This window comes from Schistocerca americana, chromosome 6 (genome assembly GCF_021461395.2).
Source record: "Schistocerca americana isolate TAMUIC-IGC-003095 chromosome 6, iqSchAmer2.1, whole genome shotgun sequence".
Classification (NCBI taxonomy): Eukaryota; Metazoa; Arthropoda; class Insecta; order Orthoptera; family Acrididae; genus Schistocerca; species Schistocerca americana.
The window spans coordinates 484,214,962-484,233,755 of NC_060124.1; the positions used below are offsets into that span (position 1 = coordinate 484,214,962).

Consider the following 18,794-nt stretch of genomic DNA (forward strand, 5'->3'; position numbering starts at 1 on the left):
TCAAATATGGCACCATTTTTGCAGTTCACTTGAAGTTTACGTAATTTTTCTACATGGATATACTACAGTACTGCCAACATTTTCTGAACAGGGTACTGATTTATGCAATTCAGGACAAGTTTATGTATGTCTTTTAAGCTGTGTGTGCACATGTGAGATGACAGGTACAACATTTTACATAAACATTTGATAAGTTATACAGGTCAATCGGATAATTTTGAACATCACACTTCTTGGACTAATATCAATCGGTCTGTTAAGCGTAACTTGGCTACGTGCAACGTCTTGGATTATTTTTAAAATCTCCCACCAGCGCCATCTTTTCTAATTTCCCATCACCACCATGTCCCATATCTAAATTTCCCACCAGTGTAATTCGCATTTCCTAATTTCCCTCCAGCGCCATCATGTATTTTCAAATTTCTCATTTGTGCTGTCCTGGATTTTTCGGCATCTACACCGCTGACTAGCGGCAAAAGCTCGAACTTTTTGCAAGGTAATACTTCGCTATACCACTTCCAGATCAAAGCAAGTTCGTCTCTAAAGAATACTATGCTCAACAAATGAAACGAACAAAGTTGGAAACAGCTCCCAGAAACACATCTGAGAAGCTAATTCAGCCTAAAACAGAAAATAAAACAAATACGAAACTGTTTATTTCTGATCAGTACATCAGAATGAAACCGAAGCATAACATACACTTCGAAATATATTTTCACGTATTTATATTTGATTCGTAAGAGATGAAGTGACGCACCAACAGAATCCTTCTTGTAGAGTGTTAGGTGTAACTGCCTGAATCATGTTTATGTTACGAATCTCCTTGAACTTTGTGTAGTGATTAAAATTAACTACCATTTCCGTTGAATGAAGTATTCTCACGTTTTTGTACCTTTTACCTTACTTTATCACATGCGTTACATAACGGCATTCAATTAAAATTTTGTGTTATTGGTAGCTATGTTCATTAATTTTGCATAGTGTTCTTATTTTAAAATTCCGCCCTTATAGCTGTTCCAGGAGGGAGCAACAAGCTCGACCGTATTTAAGGAAGTGATCTCGTTTGCATCTTTCCTGGCCCAGACAGGCTTATTCTGCTTCATCGGACAGCTAATAATCGATCAGGTATTTAACGTTTGCTATTATAACTTTCCACTATTTGTACTGCCTAGAATAAGAACTTTGACGTTTTTCAGTGTCGTTATATTTCTGTAAGAGACATCAAAGTACTTGGAAGAGAAATTGAATGGAATGAATAGTGTATTGAAAAAGAGGTAATTAGATGAACATCAAGGAAAAAGTGTGAGGTAACGGAACTTAGTCGAAATAAATGACGTCCTAATGAGTGAATTAGATCAGGAAATGAGGCACTAGACATAGTAGTTGTGTTTTGCCAGTGGCATAGCAAAATAACTGATGAGGCCCGAAACTGAGATGATATTTAAATGCAGACAGGCCATATGACGAAAAGCATTTCCGAAAAATAGGATTTTTTCCAGAAGAGTACTCTTCTTTGATATCACAGTCACAATTCGTAATTTAAAACCAGCAATCAAAGAACATGCTCATACTAACACGTACCGAGCCTCAACACGTCACCATCACCGTCGTCATTACTATCTTCATCGCCAGCATTGTTACTTTCATCAACATCGTCAGCATAATCAAAAGGATTAGGCACGTTAAGACTGATCCATCTCCGTGATTTCGAAATTGATCTGTGCAAATTTTCGATGCTCTCTCGGACTCAGATTCCGTCTAACTGCCTGAAGTCATAACCAAGACAGTGTGAAGTACGGTAAATAACCACGTCGACCCCACGTAGGTAATGCGCGTCGGCCAAAGAAGAAAAGACGTTTGGTTTGGTTTGGTTTGCGGGGCGCTCAACCGCGCGGCCATCAGCGCCCGTACAAAGTCACAATTTTTACACAGTCCAGTTTTTACACAGTCCATTCTAGTTACTGTCACGAATGATGATGATGATATGATGAAGACAACACAAATACCCAGTCTCCCGACCGGAATCGAACCCAGGGTCCTGTGATCCAGAGGCAGCAAAAGAAGAATGCATGTATCTTACATTTATATACATATATTTGAAAATTATGTGCTTCATAATAACTACAGATTCAAGGAATAACAATGTAAATAACCATATTTTAATTTTGATGTGATTATTTCGTCGTCTGCAGAGAATAACTTCATTTTTCGTAGCTCAGTAGATCTGTGTTCTCTCAGGACGCCTGACATACAACTTGTAGATAATGGTAGTGAGGGCCGAAACCGGTCGTGGTGGAGACCGCATCACCATGCCTCACAAGCTGGACAAGGAGTTAATTACTTTAGCTGCCATCAATTACGCACAGGCAGGAGGATAGTCCCCTCTAGCTTTCAATACAGCAGCCAGTCACAAGGCAAGTAGTTACTGCTGGCGCAGTTTTCCACAGCGGCTGCATCAAGGAATCAGAACATGCCGTGGTTGCCTCATTCCACCCAGTGACGCCTGCTATTGTGCCCTCCTTAGACCAAGGATATAGCGCTCCGTCTTCAGGCCATCCGACCTCCGTACCATCAGCTGAGGAAGCGTATAGGAGGGGCGTGTGGTCCGCACACCGCTCTCCCGGGCATTATGATGGTTGTCTGTGACCGGAGTCGCTACTATTCGGTCAAGTAGCTCCTCAATTGTCATGAAGAGGCTGAGTGCACCCCGAAAAATGCCAACAGCGCATAGCGGCCCAGATGGTCACCCATCCCAGTGCCGGCCACGCCCAACAGTGCTTAACTTCGGTGATCTGACGGGAACCGTTGTATCCACTGCGGCAAGGCCGATGCCCCCCAATGATATAAGGACGAACAAAAAGTGCTCAAACCTTTTTATTGATAAGAAACTTGATTGAGAGGTAGTTCATCCTAGTAGGAGTGTATGAAAACAATTTCAGACCAAATGAGACACACTTGTCGCAGTAAAGGACACCGAAATAATCGCATCGCATTGAAATAATCGCCCCCTCTGGTGGCATCCTAGGCGTGTATTGTCGCGTATACAAGATCATACGGGTGCCGAGCAACATCCTGCGATAGATTGTCCCAAGTATATTGCACCTCGCTGGAACTCAGCAATGATTCTTGCAGACCCTGAATACCAGTAAGTGTCAACCATGTCTCATACGCGTGCCATAGGCGAGAGATCTGGTGATCTTGTTGCCCGTGGCAACGTTGTAACACAGCGGCCGCATATGAATGTGCGCTGTGTTAATGAAAAAGTGCATCACCTTCCCGTCAAATAAATGGCAGTACCACAGTGATAAAAACCTATCCAAGGTAAGGGCCACTGTTCACTTTATGTTACGGATACACCAGATGCGACTGCGACTTGTAATTGATACCCGCCCCTCCCCCTCCTCCCCCCACCACCAATAAAGCCTGCGGTGGTTGGACTTAATGTGCCGTGGAGGAGTACTCAATAACAGGCCGCTCACCGGGTTTACGCAGTACGACTGTACATTGCATCACTCGGATACAGTGAAAGCCTACTCTCACCACTGAAGAAAACATAGTGTTATTCCACTGTCCATTTGACTCTTTCACGGCACCAGATAACCATACTTGACGGTATTGTGGTAATAGGTGGTATCCTGGCCGAAGAAATTGGTCTGTGCGTATGGAAATGTTCCACAGGCTGAAATCAGCGACAAAGCACTGGTGCATTGTGGCCAACACGTGCAGCAACCCATCGATGCGTCTATCCGGCTTCTCAAAGACCCATTGGGTTCCCCTTCAAATGGTCCACGCTGTTCTACAGTGGCACGTACAAAGGATAGGCAAAATAATGTGAACGGTGGTAGTAATGGGATGGTTGTGTTTGACGGTCAACAACGCAGTTGCTACGCGTGTCCCGCTGGACTGTGTATGTCCAGTACGGACTACGCCTCAGTGCAGGTTGTTTACGAGTAGTGCATACTTCCTATTTGCATTCAGAGGACGAGGTCGACGTGAAATGAAAGACCTAACAGAGTTAAAAGAGGGCAGATTTTGGGGGCCTGGTTAACTGGAGCATCATTAACCCAGCCAGGCAACTTACTGAATGTTGCAAGAGCAACAATGGTCACGACAGGTAAATTAAAAAGTGATCCGACGGGTAGGATCCAGAGGAAAACTGTGGAACTCATCAGGGAGAGCTCGATTCCAGCGAAAGTCGCTAAGGGTTTGCGTCAACAGGCTGCAGTTCCTCCTACACTCTACGGCCTACCCAAGATTCATAAGAATGGGGTGCCTCTCCGTCCCATTGTAAGTAACATAGGAGCACCTACTTATTTTTTTACCAAGTACCTGACATCACTATTGGGACCTCTCGTAAGCAAGTGTGACCATCACATTCGAAACTCTGAAGATTTCATAGGGCGCCTGAAAACCCTTAGATTGCCAGCATTGGATCTGTTAGTAAGTTTCGATGTTGTGTCTTTACTTACAAAGGTGCCTTTGCAGGAGGTCATTAGCAACAACTTTGAGGAGGACATAGTAGCATTATTCAAACACGTGCTTACTTCAACATACTTCTTATTTGAAGACCAATATTTTTTTATGGAGGACTTTGAAGAAAAAGCACTATAATCAGCCACTCTCAAACCCTTTTGTTTTTTGCGGTATGCGGATGATACATTAATGGTGTGGTCACATGGCCTTGATACTCCACCTACGTTTCTTCAGCATCTGAATTCGCTCCATCCGAATATAAACTTCACAATGTAAGTGGAAAAATGTGGTACTTTACCTTTCCCTGGTCTTGGTATGAAGGAAAGCAGATGGAATCTTGGGACACTGCGTCTACCGCAAGTCAACGCGTACTGATCTATATCTGCAGGCCACAAGCTGCCATCATCCTGCACAATGCGGTAGTGCATTGCGTACGTTAGTTCATAGAGCACATGTGGTATCTGATCCTGAGAGCCTGTCGAGTGAAATACAACATTTGAAGATAGTGTTCCGACAAAGCGGTTATTCTGAGAGACAGATACGTAATGCATTCAGGCCCAGAATGAAGATACGAAGACACCCACTACTTTCGCCTTTTTGCCGTATTTTGGCGTCATGTCGTCAAGAATCGGAAGAGTTCTCGGAAGATACGGAATTATTTGTGCTTTTCAACCATCTGCAGAACTGAGAAACCTGTTGGGTTTGGTTAAGAATGGCCTTGGACTGAGGAAATGTGGTGTGTACAAGATTCCTTGTCAGTGTGGGGCAGCATATATAGGCCAGACATGCCGCACAGTACAAGAACGCTGCGCTGAACATCAGCGTCATACACGCCTTCGTCAACTGGAAAAGTCGGCAATTGCGAAACACTGCCTGAATAAAGGACATCATATGATTTATGAAAAGACGGAAGTTTTATCCCCGGCATCATCCTTCTGGGACCGTATCATTAAGGAGGCAATACATATCCGTACAACCGATAATCTCAACAGGGATACGGGATTTCGACTGAGCACAGCCTGGAACCCTGCATTGGCTGCTGTTAAATCACGACCCGAAAACAAGATTCTTCGACAACAGGCCTGCTATGATACCGTCGGTCGTACCTAGCCACGAGCAAGGTTGAACCACCTAAAGATGTCGGACAGTTGCTCCGAAGAAATATTGTGGAATTTGCACAACGTGATCCGGCGGCAAACCCGTGAAGACTATTTACAACACATCCGCCGGGAAAGTCACAACATTTTTCTAATTTCCAACATCGGGTCGGGTTTAAGTCTGGAGAATGCCAAAAGAAGTCTACAATCCTGATCGCTTGATCAAATTGTTAGGCAAGGAGGTGAAAGTATGAAGGTGTGTGCCGCCATATAATGTTATTCCGCAGTTCCCATCATTACACCCATGGCCGTGTTACAGCCAACGATTATGTGAACATTTCCGAAAAACGATGTCATATTTCAGGACGATAATGCACCAACTCACACAGCCAGGACACTACACTCGTGGCATGAGGAGCATGCAACTAAACTGCAGTTTTCCCTTGCCAGCACAGTCCCTTGACTTGAACATTATCGAACCCTTGTGGGTGGTATTGGAGCGCAGACTCCAGAGCGATTTCCGCCTCCCTCGTGACTACAGGAGTTAGAAGAGGTTCTGACCGAAGAGTGGCATAACATTTGACTGGGAACGATGCAATCATTATATGCCGGTATTCCAAGATGAATCGCAGCTGTATTACGGGCAAATGGGGGTCCAACCCCTTATTAATAAACCATTCCCAAGTAAGTACAGTTGTTCACATTATATTTCCTATCCCCTGTAACTGTTGGTGGGGCATGACTACACCCTAGAAATATTGTTGCAAACACCGTTGACCTCTAAACTCATCACAGTTACTGAATTCAGGGTCAAAGCAGAGGGCGCACAGACCGGCGTCCTGAGCGCCATCTGATCACCGACTGTGTAAAGTGAATCACTGTCACTACAACCCCTCAGTATGCACGTATTATACTCTGGTACAACGGAATGTAGACCTTGAGGGTGTTCCATTTTCTTTCTGGCAGTTTACTTATAGAGATTCAGCTGGTCCTACTGCTGGGTTTTATGCAACCAGCAACACCTTCAAATACCAAGTTCAAGATTATGATAGTCTGTCGCTCGCTACTCACAAACTATCAGTCCTACAGAAAAAATCAACATGACCTTTTTGTCGGAAATTTAATGTAGTTAAATTTTTTCCTGGGAGACGTTTTCGCTGGAGACCACGGTTTTCGAGTTATTCAAGAAAAACGTGTATGAAGGCTACTTTTGAACGTTTCTCTTGAATTATTCGGAACCTGTGACCTCTAGCGAACTAGCGAAACGTATACCAGTACAAAATGTAGCTACATTAAATTTTCGGAAAAAAAAACATTTTTTTAGGCTTAAAGTTTGCACATAGCGAGAGAAAGAATATGGAAGTGTTGCATGTGGTATTTGAAGGCGTTGTGGGTTTCACAAAACCGATAGATAGTCAGCTGAATCGAGCTGCAGACCGCGCATACCCCTATCTCTGCCGTGCTTAAGGCAGAAAAAAACACCTAAATACCAGAGTGTGATGGAGGGCAGAAACCAGAGTTTCTCTCATTACGTACTGTGTGAAGTGGAGCCGAGAGTTACATTCTTTCTATTTTATAACGGAAATCAAGCATTGATTTTGACAATTGGACCACCTGTTTCTTTACTACTACGCATGTAGTAATACATCTCACCTAATTTCTACAAAATTCCCAATACTAATGCATTGGTTACCGCTTTTAACATTGGGCCATGTGAAATGGCTACAGTTTGAAACATTGTATTGACAGTTATTTCCTTTTACAAGCGACAGAATTACAGTTCTTCAGTAAACTCCTGTTTTTGACCCATTATGAGTCATTTAGCAAACCGCATTCATAGGGGTAGAAGACAAAATATCAGTGTGGTATGGAGAATTTCGATTTCTGCCTTCCTCTTATTTTCTTTCGGTTCTTAGCACGCGGGAGATTAAAATATTGATGGCACAGCGTAAGCCTTCAGTATATTCCTTATACTAATGACCCGAGGGTAAAACAGATTTGGGAGAAAATTGGGTATAGCTTAGGCTTACAATTTTCATTTTTCAAAGTAAAATTTCAAACTAGTCTTCCTACTTCATTAGTAGGAAAACTATAACTAGTTCCGAGACTATGTAAAAGAAATTATCAATTTTATATTATAGTACAGTATTGGAACTGAATACACCTCTTCAACAAAGTCATGCAGCCAGTGAAAAAAATGACTTTATTACTTAGATTCCTCACTTGACACGTTTCGGATTTATTTCCATCATCATTTATCTGTTACTTCAGCAAATACTTTGCACTTAATACCTCACAAAAACTCACAACATATTTTTAAGAAAATGGTATTAATTACCCTTATCATTGAATTCAAATATTTATACACAAATAAAAACTCTGAAGCCCACGGTAACGGCTTGGCAACGAAATAATTCCATAGTTTCAGGCTATGAATTCACTGACTTATTCTCAATAACTGTGTTCCCAAATTTGGTGGTATTTTTATAAAAACATTGCCTGTGGGAACGAAATGAAGCTCCATTTCAAGCAACTTTAGGTGAAACCAAACACTACACAAGGTTTCGCCATTGTAATAGAGAACCATTTACTAGAAGTACGACGATCAGGCCTCATCCCACATTGTGACGTCGTAGTCTAGTTGTGTAGCCTTACTCTATTCAGGTACAATCTATAGCAATAATGCAATTGGTCAGAGAGGCAGAAATGTTACAAAACGCTCTTAATAAATAAATAAACAAATAAAAAGGACGCCTCACGAAAGATTTAGCCGAGTGAGACGGAAAGCGGTAGATGTGATGAACATGTACAGACATATAAATGATGACAATTCCAGAATAATTGGTTGATTTAGCAAGAGAAACAGTTTCACAATCCGAGAAACAGCTTCACAAGTAGAGAAAGTTGAACAACTCTGGCCCTTGGCATTGATTGGTACAGTTGTTGGATGTTCTCCTGAGAGATATCGTGCCAAGTTCTGGGAAATTGGCACGTTATATCGTCAAAATCCCGAGTTGGTTGGAGGGCCCTGCCCATAATGCTTCAAACGTTCTCAATAAGGGATAGATCCAGTGATCTTTCTGGTCGTGGTAGGGTTTGATAAGCATAGAGCCAAGCAGCAGAAATTCGTAGCGTGTGCAGGCGGGCATTACGTTGCAGAAATGTAAGCCCAGGATGGATTTCCATGAAGGGCATCAAAATGGAGCGTAGAATATCCTCGACATACTGCTGTGCTGCAAGGTTAACGAGGATAACAACCAAAAGTGTCATACAATGAAGAGAAGTGGCATCCGAGGCCACCACTGTTGGGCGATAGCCAGGTTGCTATCCCACCATTGTCAGGGGCGTGCTCCAGCAAGTCTTCGCTGATCGTCTGGTCTATATTCGAAGAGGGACTCATTTAGGAGCGGGACTCGTCACTGAAGACAATTCTACCTCAGTCAAAGCAGTTGCAGGCCGAGGAATGGTCTGGAGACGCCCTGGACAGCAGTGGGACACCAGGGTGACAGTCGCCCACTATACGTACCGACAACCAGGGCTGTTTGTCTGGTATGCCATTTCTTTTCATAGTTGGAACCCTTCGGCTTACAGCACAGCAGGACTTCGACTACATTCCATGTTCCGTTTCGTTGCCCTACATGGCAAGCCTTGCCGGGCTTACATTTCAGCAAGATAGTGCACATGTAAACACTGCGAGAGTTTCTACTGCTTGTCTTCGTGTTTGCCAATCTGTACCTTGACCAGCAAAGTTGACAGATCTCTCCCCACTTGAGAACGGTTGGAGCATTATGGACAGGGCCCTCTAATCGTCTTGGGATTATGACGACCAAACGCGTCAATTGGACAGAATTTGGTACTGTACCCCTGAGGAGGACATGCAACAACTGTTATCAGTCAATACCAACACGAACAAATGCTTGCACGAGGGCAAAGGTGGAACCGACACTTGACTGACTTGATCAATTTGTGAAGCTGTTTCTCTTGAATATATCAACCAGTTTTCCTGAAATTGTAATCATTTGTTTGTCTCTACATGCACGTAACATCTACTAATTTCGGTCCTGTTTCTATAAATCCTTGATCGTACATCCGGTTTTCTTTTTTTTTTTTTGTGTCTTAGCATTATTATGAACATTCAGATGCCATAAAGTGAAGGGGAAGCCTTCTGCTTCCACTTATCACGCCGTACCGTATGGGCTTGCTGTTGCAGGCGGACAGGCTGCAGTTCTCTGCGTTCAGCTGTGACTGGCCACAGGCAGACGAGTCATTCTGCAGATCGCTACGCATCTTCATGCTGCAGGCGGCGCGCCCGCTCAGCGTGAGGGTCGGAAAACTCATCGAGCTGTCAAGGAACTCATTCCTGCAGGTACCTGCTTCAAACACATGTAATCTTAAGTGCTCATTTCCACGTTCTTTTCAGCCCGTGGCAAGAGTCAGAGGAGGTCCAAGGCGTTCCACGGTAGTGACTAAACAACCCCCTCCCCCCATAAACTACCCCCCCCCCCCCCCAGATTGCAGCTGCATGTTGCTTGGACCCGAAGGAAGGTATACAGAATGTAACGGGTAAGATTGTAGATATTTTTATTCGTGGTTGCGAATGGTGTACTGAACAATATTACATCAGTATTTATGTCATTTTCATACTAATCATTGTGGCCATTTCAACTCACATGTTTTTGGGCTGGTGAGTACCTCCAGCCACATGTGGAAAGAGCAGGCCATTGATGTTTATTTTCCGCTGGAGAGCAGGGTAAATGTTTAAGTGTGGAGGTGTTGACGCGGACCTATTAGTCTACACTGACAGGTAATATGACCACGCAGAAAACATCAGATCTTAAAGTTTGTGACATGGCTGTGGGAAGACTGCTCGATGCAGAGGTAAAATGGCCAACAAACTGATGTGTGTACGTATCAAGGCATCATATACAAAAATATCTGAAGGTATACCTGTTACAGACTGTATATTCCTGCACGAAAGCGCACACAATAATACACTAATACTGCGACAGAAGATGAACAGTTCACTAAGACATGGGACTTCTAGAGGTGAAGAAATTTGCAACTCTGCACTTCATAGCTTATAACACTACCGCCTGCCATTTTTGAACATAAGTTACGTCACCTCCAGTGGGTAACACTCAGCCACTCGCTATAATGCCGATCTCTCCCCAAGTAATTATCACGCCTTTGGTCGCCTAGAAAACGCCTTGCAGAGTCTACGACTCCTCTAGGACGAGGATGTGCAGCACGCAGTTACGGACTTCTTCAAGCAGCAGGACACGTTACTTTACCAATCCGGTATCTGCAGCGTGGTACGTCGGTGGTAAGAGTGACACAGTGTTCCTGACAATTTCTTCCGACTGGCATACCGATTCTCGACCTTAGGGCCTTAGAACTTTTTGATCACCCCTTATATTACACCCATCTGACATTAGTTATGAGACAGGATCACAACAAACAAAATTAGTACATGGTCTTAAGCTTCTGGAGCGTATCTAAATAATGGGAGATGTTCCAGTCTATTGCTCTGTTTTCTGAGTAAATGTGCCGATAATTAACGTCCGGAAGCCAAAATAGACAGCGACGTCTGTATAGTCTGAATTTTTTCATAATAATTTTTACATTTAAAAAATAAAGTGAGATTTCCTTGAAAGTAACAACATATTAAATCTGTAGTGATTAAATTTACTGTCATGAAATTACGTGGTCGTATAAGGTAAACGCGTTATATTGTCCTCCCTCACCCCCCCCCCCCCTTTCCATCGCAGCCGAGGCAAATATATCTTCAGAATCCTCTCCAATTTTAAGTGGCTAAGGCTCTTGTAGATTACAAACATATTAAATCTGTATTAGTTCTGTTGTCTGTACCGTGCACAGAAAACGACCACGATAAACATATTAGAGTGCTCCGTGTGTCACTTCTATCTTAACTCGTGAGTTAATGCCGAAACTTTAAACAAAATAACAGTTAAATATAAATACGTACTTTGATAACTCCAGTCGAGGTTGAAACGTGCAGCAACTGCCTTTTGCTGTGCGGCACGCTCTACACGGTAGATGCAACGTACCTGCAAGCAAAACAACATTTATAAGTAAGATATTGAAAGGCTACGAGAAAGCTGCACAGTGCTTACCCAAATGAACCCATAGTCAGGCTCGATTCTTGTGGAGCTCCTCCGGCTCGTGTTTTCAACTGTTTAGTGTAGCTTCTGGTAAACTTTCCGGGATGTAAGGTCGTGGTCCATGAAACTCTTCAGCTCCTAACGTTTCGTCCAGAGCTGCGCTGGACATCTTCAGAGGGGTGTTTCTCCTCCGGTGAGTCTTGCCGGAGGAGAAACACCCCACTGAAGATATCCAGCGCAGCTCTGGACAAAACGTTAGGAGCTGAAGAGTTTCATGGACCACGACCTTACATCCCGGAAGGTTTAGCAGAAGATATGTCATCCGGTCGTGAAAGCCTTCATACTATGTTTAGTGTAGCTTTAGGAAAGGTTTATATACTACTCATGAAATAACTCTCAGCTGTGATTTATAGATTTTTGAGGAGGTCAGTATATCTTCGAAACCACGATTAAAAATTATTTCTGTGAATGAATGTAGCCGATCGTATTGTGTACTAGCTGAGAAACAAGGCACTGCTCCAGTATTTATTTATAGCTGTGCCTGAGGCTTCATACATGTGGAATTTACATTTGGCTTATAAAGTTTCTTTGAATACAACTTTTGAAATAGTGTGATTTGGGTCATGTACGAAGAGCTTGTTTGCTTCATTAACATGGGTGATATCGAAGTACAGCTGACTCTGTGAAAACCAACTGACACTGAGATCCATGGGCGTAACACACAGTATTTGGGTTTGTGCTTTGTTTATGATGATGACATAAAACGAGTTCACTGGGAACTGTATACGTTCAAAGTGAAATGATATATTATTATGAATTCACGGCATTTGGTGTACGATAGCTCACTTGCTTTTGCCACTTTCTATCAAAACTACCGCTTCTATGGTGTTATGTTTGAGAGGAGTAACTTAACGCCTTTGTGAGTGAAGGGTTCTGAGGAGCGAGATAATGCTCGAAGCTCTCTTTCGGAGTTACGTCACACCAAAAGGAGTTTCTAGAGAGCGCGTTAAAGTCTGACGATCTGGAGCTGCAGTTGGTCTCGCTTCGTGATCTTCATTGGATTCGTCAGACCACATAGTCCCCATAAGGCTTTTAGCCATTCCGGTGTATCCAGAAAGGCTCGACCCTTCTCCGGACATTTTTATTCATGAACAAAACGAAATCAGAATGAAATGAGTAGGCACACAAATCACAATGCAAATTTAATAAATTCGTTTTTCATGACGGAGAATATAAATAAAACCTGTCGAGAGAAACAACGCAGTGTCGTTAAGCTTTTAATACACAAAATGAAATCATTAAATCCATACATCCTAGCCAAAGAAATTCAGTGTTAGTTTCTAATGGTAAAGATAAGATTACAATGTTTAATCTGTCACCGATGTAAGATTCCGAAAATACACATGTCACTGAGTTAAAAAAAACTAACAGCACTATCTATTCATTTTTTGTCATACTAAAATACTAACAGTACCATCTATTAGTTCTTTAGTGTACTATGCTGTGATGATTAAACATCTGAAGTACTAAGCTATGCAGGAGATATAAGACAAAATTTTAAATTGCAATATCTATATTTCCATGTTTCGATTTTGATAAAAATAAAGCCTGTATGTTTCGCCAAGCTGCGCTCAGTTTATCTATGAAAATGCAATGAAACTCATCTAGTATTTTTGGATATTAGTGTGTTAAACAGACAGACAATACTTCTACAGTTGGATTATTCCTATAGTGTAAAGACCTTAGAAACAATATTAATAGTAAACTCAAACTTTTTGATGTCATCGCAATTACTTATAACGGTGTTCTAAATAGAGGAAGGTCTGCGATTACAGAGTCCGATCTTGATAAGATTTAAAAGTGGTGCAAAAACTGGTAACTCGGTGCAGTGTTCAGAATAGAAAAATTCAGCAGTTTACAAAATGTACACATGTAGTATCTGATGACTGTAGGACATAATTGGAACCAGTTAATTCTTACAATTACCTATACCTAACAAAACGAGGGGATATCAAGGGGAAGCCGGCCAGTGTGGCCGAGCGGTTCTAGGCACTTCAGTCTGGAACCGCGTGACAGTGAAATGCTCATTTCGAAGAACACAGAATGTGGAGTACTAGTAAGCCTTCAGTTGCGCCGCCATCCTAGAGAAACGTCCAGTCAGAGGATTTTAGCCGGCCGCTGTGACCGAGTGGTTCTAGGTGCTTCAGTCCGGAACCGCGCTGCTGCTACGGCTGCAGGTTCGAATCCTGCCACGGTCATGGATGTGTGTGATGTCCTTAGGTTAGTTACGTTTATGTAGTTAAAAGTTCTATGGGACTGATGTCCTCAGATGTTAAGTCGCTTAGTGCTCAGAGCGTTTTGAATTTGAATCAAGGGGAATGGACATGCAAACTCAGTTGTTGATAAAGCATCAGACTTAAGTTCTTTGGAGGAATACTGGGAAAATTCAATCAGTTTACAAAGGAGATTGCTCGCAAACTTATCCTGCGACCTATAGAATACTTCTGAAATCTCTGGGGCTCGAACGAAATGTGACTAACAGGGCATATTTAGCTCACACACAAAAGAGCTGCACGAATCTCTTAGGGTTGTCTGACAAGTGAGAGGGCGTCGTGAATATGCTCATAATTAATACGATAAGAGATAGACTATTATCTCTCGAAAGCCTGCGTATAAAGTTCCAAACACAGGAATCGAATAAAGACCCTAGCAATATGCTACAGTCACCTACTGTGTCGCTGCAGCATGGACAGCGGAAACAGGGTTTGATTTATTATGGACGGCACAGCAGTACTTACGCAATCATTATTATTGCGCTCCAGAAGAAACCCCAATATGTTGTACTTTGGGAAGCATCCTTTGCCATGTATTTCACACTGTTCGGCAGAGTATAGTTTTCGTTGTAACGAAGTATTTGACAGAAATCATCATGGCACTGGTGACTACGTTTCATACAATGTAGTGTAATATTTGAAAATGTCAAAACTAAATTATGTAACAGATACAGTGAAATGAGTAAGACTTTGATTTTAGATCTGTAAAATTCCCAGTGGGTAATTTAGTTTAGGTTCGTCCCGATAAATGGAGTTAACTTCACTGGAAAAAGACTAAGTCTATGTATGACCATCCAATGCTGTTTCGATAGTAAGTAAACCGTGTGTTCAGATGGAAACACATTGATACTGGATATGAAAACCACTCCATTCCGCTGTACGAATTAGCCATGCTGCGAGGTCGTCTTCAGAAAACACATTCCAGTTGCGTGTAAAATGAATGATGTTGCAAGTCGTAACCTAGTAATTTTGCTATGTGGCAGTATTCTATTGGAATTTTTGTTTTTACTGTTGTTGATGTGCTTCCAAGCTTTCAATCTGAAGTATAATTTCTTTGTTACAGCATTGACTAATGCATTTTCTGTTGTTGCAGGCGATGAATTCTTCGTACACATTATTCAACATGCTGTTCAATCTACAGACAGCAGATTAACACAAGAAAATTTCACGCGACGGCTGCATGTGGACCTTTGGCTGATCACAGACCCTGATAGACAGGAAAGATTTCATCTGCAACAAACATAAACTTTAATGTTAGGAAAAACTATTTATTTGCATTAATGCTCAAGATTAGTACCCTCTTGATTCTGTTGAAACAGTATGGTAGTCACAATACATTATCACAGGAAAATAATCAGTCACACACCATTTCACGAGCCATATTCTTCCTTGTTATAAGACTCATTAGGTGTTCCAAGTTGTAACGGTTACTCTTATCGGTCCAATGTTTGCCACTAAATTATGTTGTGACGCTCTTATCCTATCAGCCGTTTTAATGGCTGCTGCCTGCTGAAAGTAAACCAACAAAAATCTAATTTGTAGACTTGGAAACAGATTGCAATGGTAATACGGAAGCACATTTATTGAAACGAAATGATGGATTATTAATTTATATGTACGAACAAATAAATTAAGCAGTGGCTCAAAATATCACATAACCGATAGCCTGTGAAGACGCTATACTAATAAGCCAAAACATTATGATCACTAACAACTGCGAGACGAGTGCTGTCTGGTAACGTTATGGCGGTAAGTAAAGAATACAAGCAGAACAGGATCCAACAGACAGTAAATCTGAGGGTGATACGGGCAGCAAATGGGGAAATCCACTAAGATAATTAACTCTGAACACAGAATGGACTATAGGATACGTGCTATCACGCTCGATGTTTACTTTGGTTAAAACTTTCTTTAATGATTTCTTCCTTCCTTCATTCCCTTCCTCCTTCTCTCCTTCCTTCCTTTCTTCCTTTAGTTGAAACTTCTGAGTTGAGAGACCATGGTAGATATATAAAACAGCACCTTGATGTTTCGTCTGCGACCATGGAAGACAGCTGCTGTCTTTATCCCAAGATATCTCCCGCACTTAAAGACGAAATGTCAGCGAATAGTGTTGTGCTGCCTGGAACATTTTTTGGTGCGCAGGTACGTACCGTATACACACATATTCCATATCCATGTCACAAGAAACGCCTCTTCCTCTCTCCTACGCCATGTCCCTTTCCTTGAAAATTGACCAATAAGAAAACTTTTAAGGATCTTAAGGCTCTCTCCGTGGCCAGTCAGAGAGCTACTAGGAAAGCATACCTATATTCGGATTTTCCAGTCACGGCCCAGTGTTTTAGCAACTAATAAGATTTTTTTCTGCTTCTTCTTAAGTCACTCCCGTAGGGTAATCAGAGTTTCTAAGACAACAGACATATTAAGTTCTTCCAATGAATACCCAACATTTTACCATTTTTCAACTCCATACTAAACCAATGCTAGGTAGCCAGTAGGAGAATTTTTAAGACAATGGAAGCATCTTTTCCTCTCCTCCAGGCACAATCCAGTGTTCGACGAGCTGTTAAAATGAGACGAACAATCATAGCCTGGCTTTTCTCCAGCTATTAAAACAAAACAGACAATCCCCATCCTGTCCTCTGTACTTACCACTTCTCAGTGAGCAAAGTACGATCTCCGTACTACACTTCTTGCTACGTACATTTAACTATTTGAATTTTTAAATTGCGTGTATTATTTATCAAAATAAGCACAGAATTACTTCTACGACACTAAAAAACACACACATGCTCCGAGTCGTGTAACTTATGGGTTAAACTACACTTGTCTGTGAGTGAAGTCAGATAATCGTACTGCACTCGGTTCAGTCCACAATGTACTTCCAAATTAAGTACTAAAATTTTATTTTTACGTCTATATTGTTCTATAACAGTACACATACACATGGCTCTCTTATTGGCACTACTGACGCACACTTTCTTTCACAGTGTTATTTTTACATCTAGAAGGTTCACCAAAAATATGTTAAAGGAGTTACTTAGAGTATTTCCACATCTATTTTATTTACCGAAAAATGGATTGACAATACTGGTCTAATGTACAGTAATTCCACATCTTTATCATTTATCAAAAATATGTAACCACACACACGTTTACGTCAATGTTATTTTTACGTCTATAATTTCCGCGAAATACATAAAGATATTTTCAGTATTGGTGTAACTTAAAGCATTTCCATTTAAAAAGTGTCTGTATTATGTATAAAAAGGTCAGCAACACACACAACGTTTGTGTTAAATGTCACTATGTTATTTCCGTGTCTAAAATTCATTAAAAAATATGTAAATATATCGACAATAATGGTGTATCTTACAGTATTTCAACAGATGACTATGTTCCACTACCGTGAAAAAATGTTTACAGTTTCTCCATAATCAACTACAAAAAGAAAAGCATGTTTATCCGCCAACGTCACTTTTTATAATATTTTAGTGCAATAGACCGAAGTAGACAACTTCTAACTGCACCAAAGATGATATATGAACACTACAAGCTTTGCTTGTGTTACGGATTACGATGGACAAGGTTCCACGCAGAGAGGAAAATTCGGTATCTCACATATTAGATATTTGTATCATATATTATTTTCTGTATCAGTTATTAAAATAAGTAAAGATTTATTCTGTAACAGTACAAAACACACGTGTCACTTGTCGGAACATGCTGAAACAAGTCTATGCAGTAGGAGCCATGAAGGGGACGGGGGAGTTATGTGGAGATTCTGGCGAGTTAGAAGCTAAATGCAACATGTCTACACAATTGGTAGGGGGGTAAACATCCTGGCAGGGTGAGTTAAGAAAAATTAAATCTATGTGGGGAGGAATCAAATGAAAATATCTGCAGTTGATTCTGCTACTGCTAACAATTTTGATAGAAGGGTCGCCGGATATCACATCATCAATAATTAACACAAAAATAAAGAATTACATCCTATGGCCTGTCAGCTGATAGGGAGCTATCTGATTAGAAGGAAACTTACATCACATGATATATAAGTAGGGCTGATTGCGTTTGTTAATGGATATTCAAGTGATGTGAGGTTAACTAATTATTGAAATAATATCCAGATGAACGCTATTACTGCATATATAGTAACCGAGAACTATACACACGAAGAAAGAATTTAACATTGCGAACGTCTTCATTAAAAAATAACAAGAAATACATGAAGAATCATATTATCTCAGATGCAGGTGATGGACCAGCAGGGTACAGGGAAACACAGTGTAGAAGGGCGTTACTTCCAGAGACCACAACTGACTCAACTTTGAATGATCTGACAGAAACAATTGCATATCATCAAGGTAAGGTTAGACATGCACCAGAATCAGTACATCCAACAGACAAGATGACGATCAAGTCAACGGTAGCTCAAGATTCGCTGTAACGAACGTGAGTACCGAATTGCAAAAGGATGGATGTGAAACGTCTCAAATTGGCCGAAAGATGTTTACACTTCACAGGACACCGACCTCGATTAAATACTAACAGTGCAGCGTGAATGCTCACCACACTGGCTGCTTCCTCGTATCTGGAACGAAGTTCAAGGGTCAACCATCCATCTTAGAACCAGGAGCCGCTATCCTCAGTCACTCTTTTCTCTATCGCCTCAAGAACGAATGTTCGCTGCGCCGCTCTCCAAAACCGAAATACTTCTCTACGCTTTCCGAAATCGAATGTCTTTTTTGTTCGCCCAACAGAACTGA

General features: G+C 41.5%; 1 protein-coding gene and 1 pseudogene across 1 annotated transcript in view; one reads left to right on the forward strand and one right to left on the reverse strand.

The window, feature by feature from the left end:
• LOC124619692 overlaps window positions 1–15,601 on the forward strand; it is a 73,638-nt gene extending 58,037 nt beyond the window's left edge. The window contains exons 6-8 of the mRNA XM_047146243.1: window positions 1,012–1,125; window positions 9,781–9,936; window positions 15,119–15,601. Coding sequence (XP_047002199.1) covers window positions 1,012–1,125; window positions 9,781–9,936; window positions 15,119–15,178 — 330 coding nt within the window. The 3' untranslated portion in view covers window positions 15,179–15,601. The remainder of the gene's footprint in view (window positions 1–1,011; window positions 1,126–9,780; window positions 9,937–15,118) is intronic.
• LOC124620599 lies at window positions 2,716–2,833 on the reverse strand (annotated as a pseudogene).
• Window positions 15,602–18,794: the final 3,193 nt, after the last annotated feature.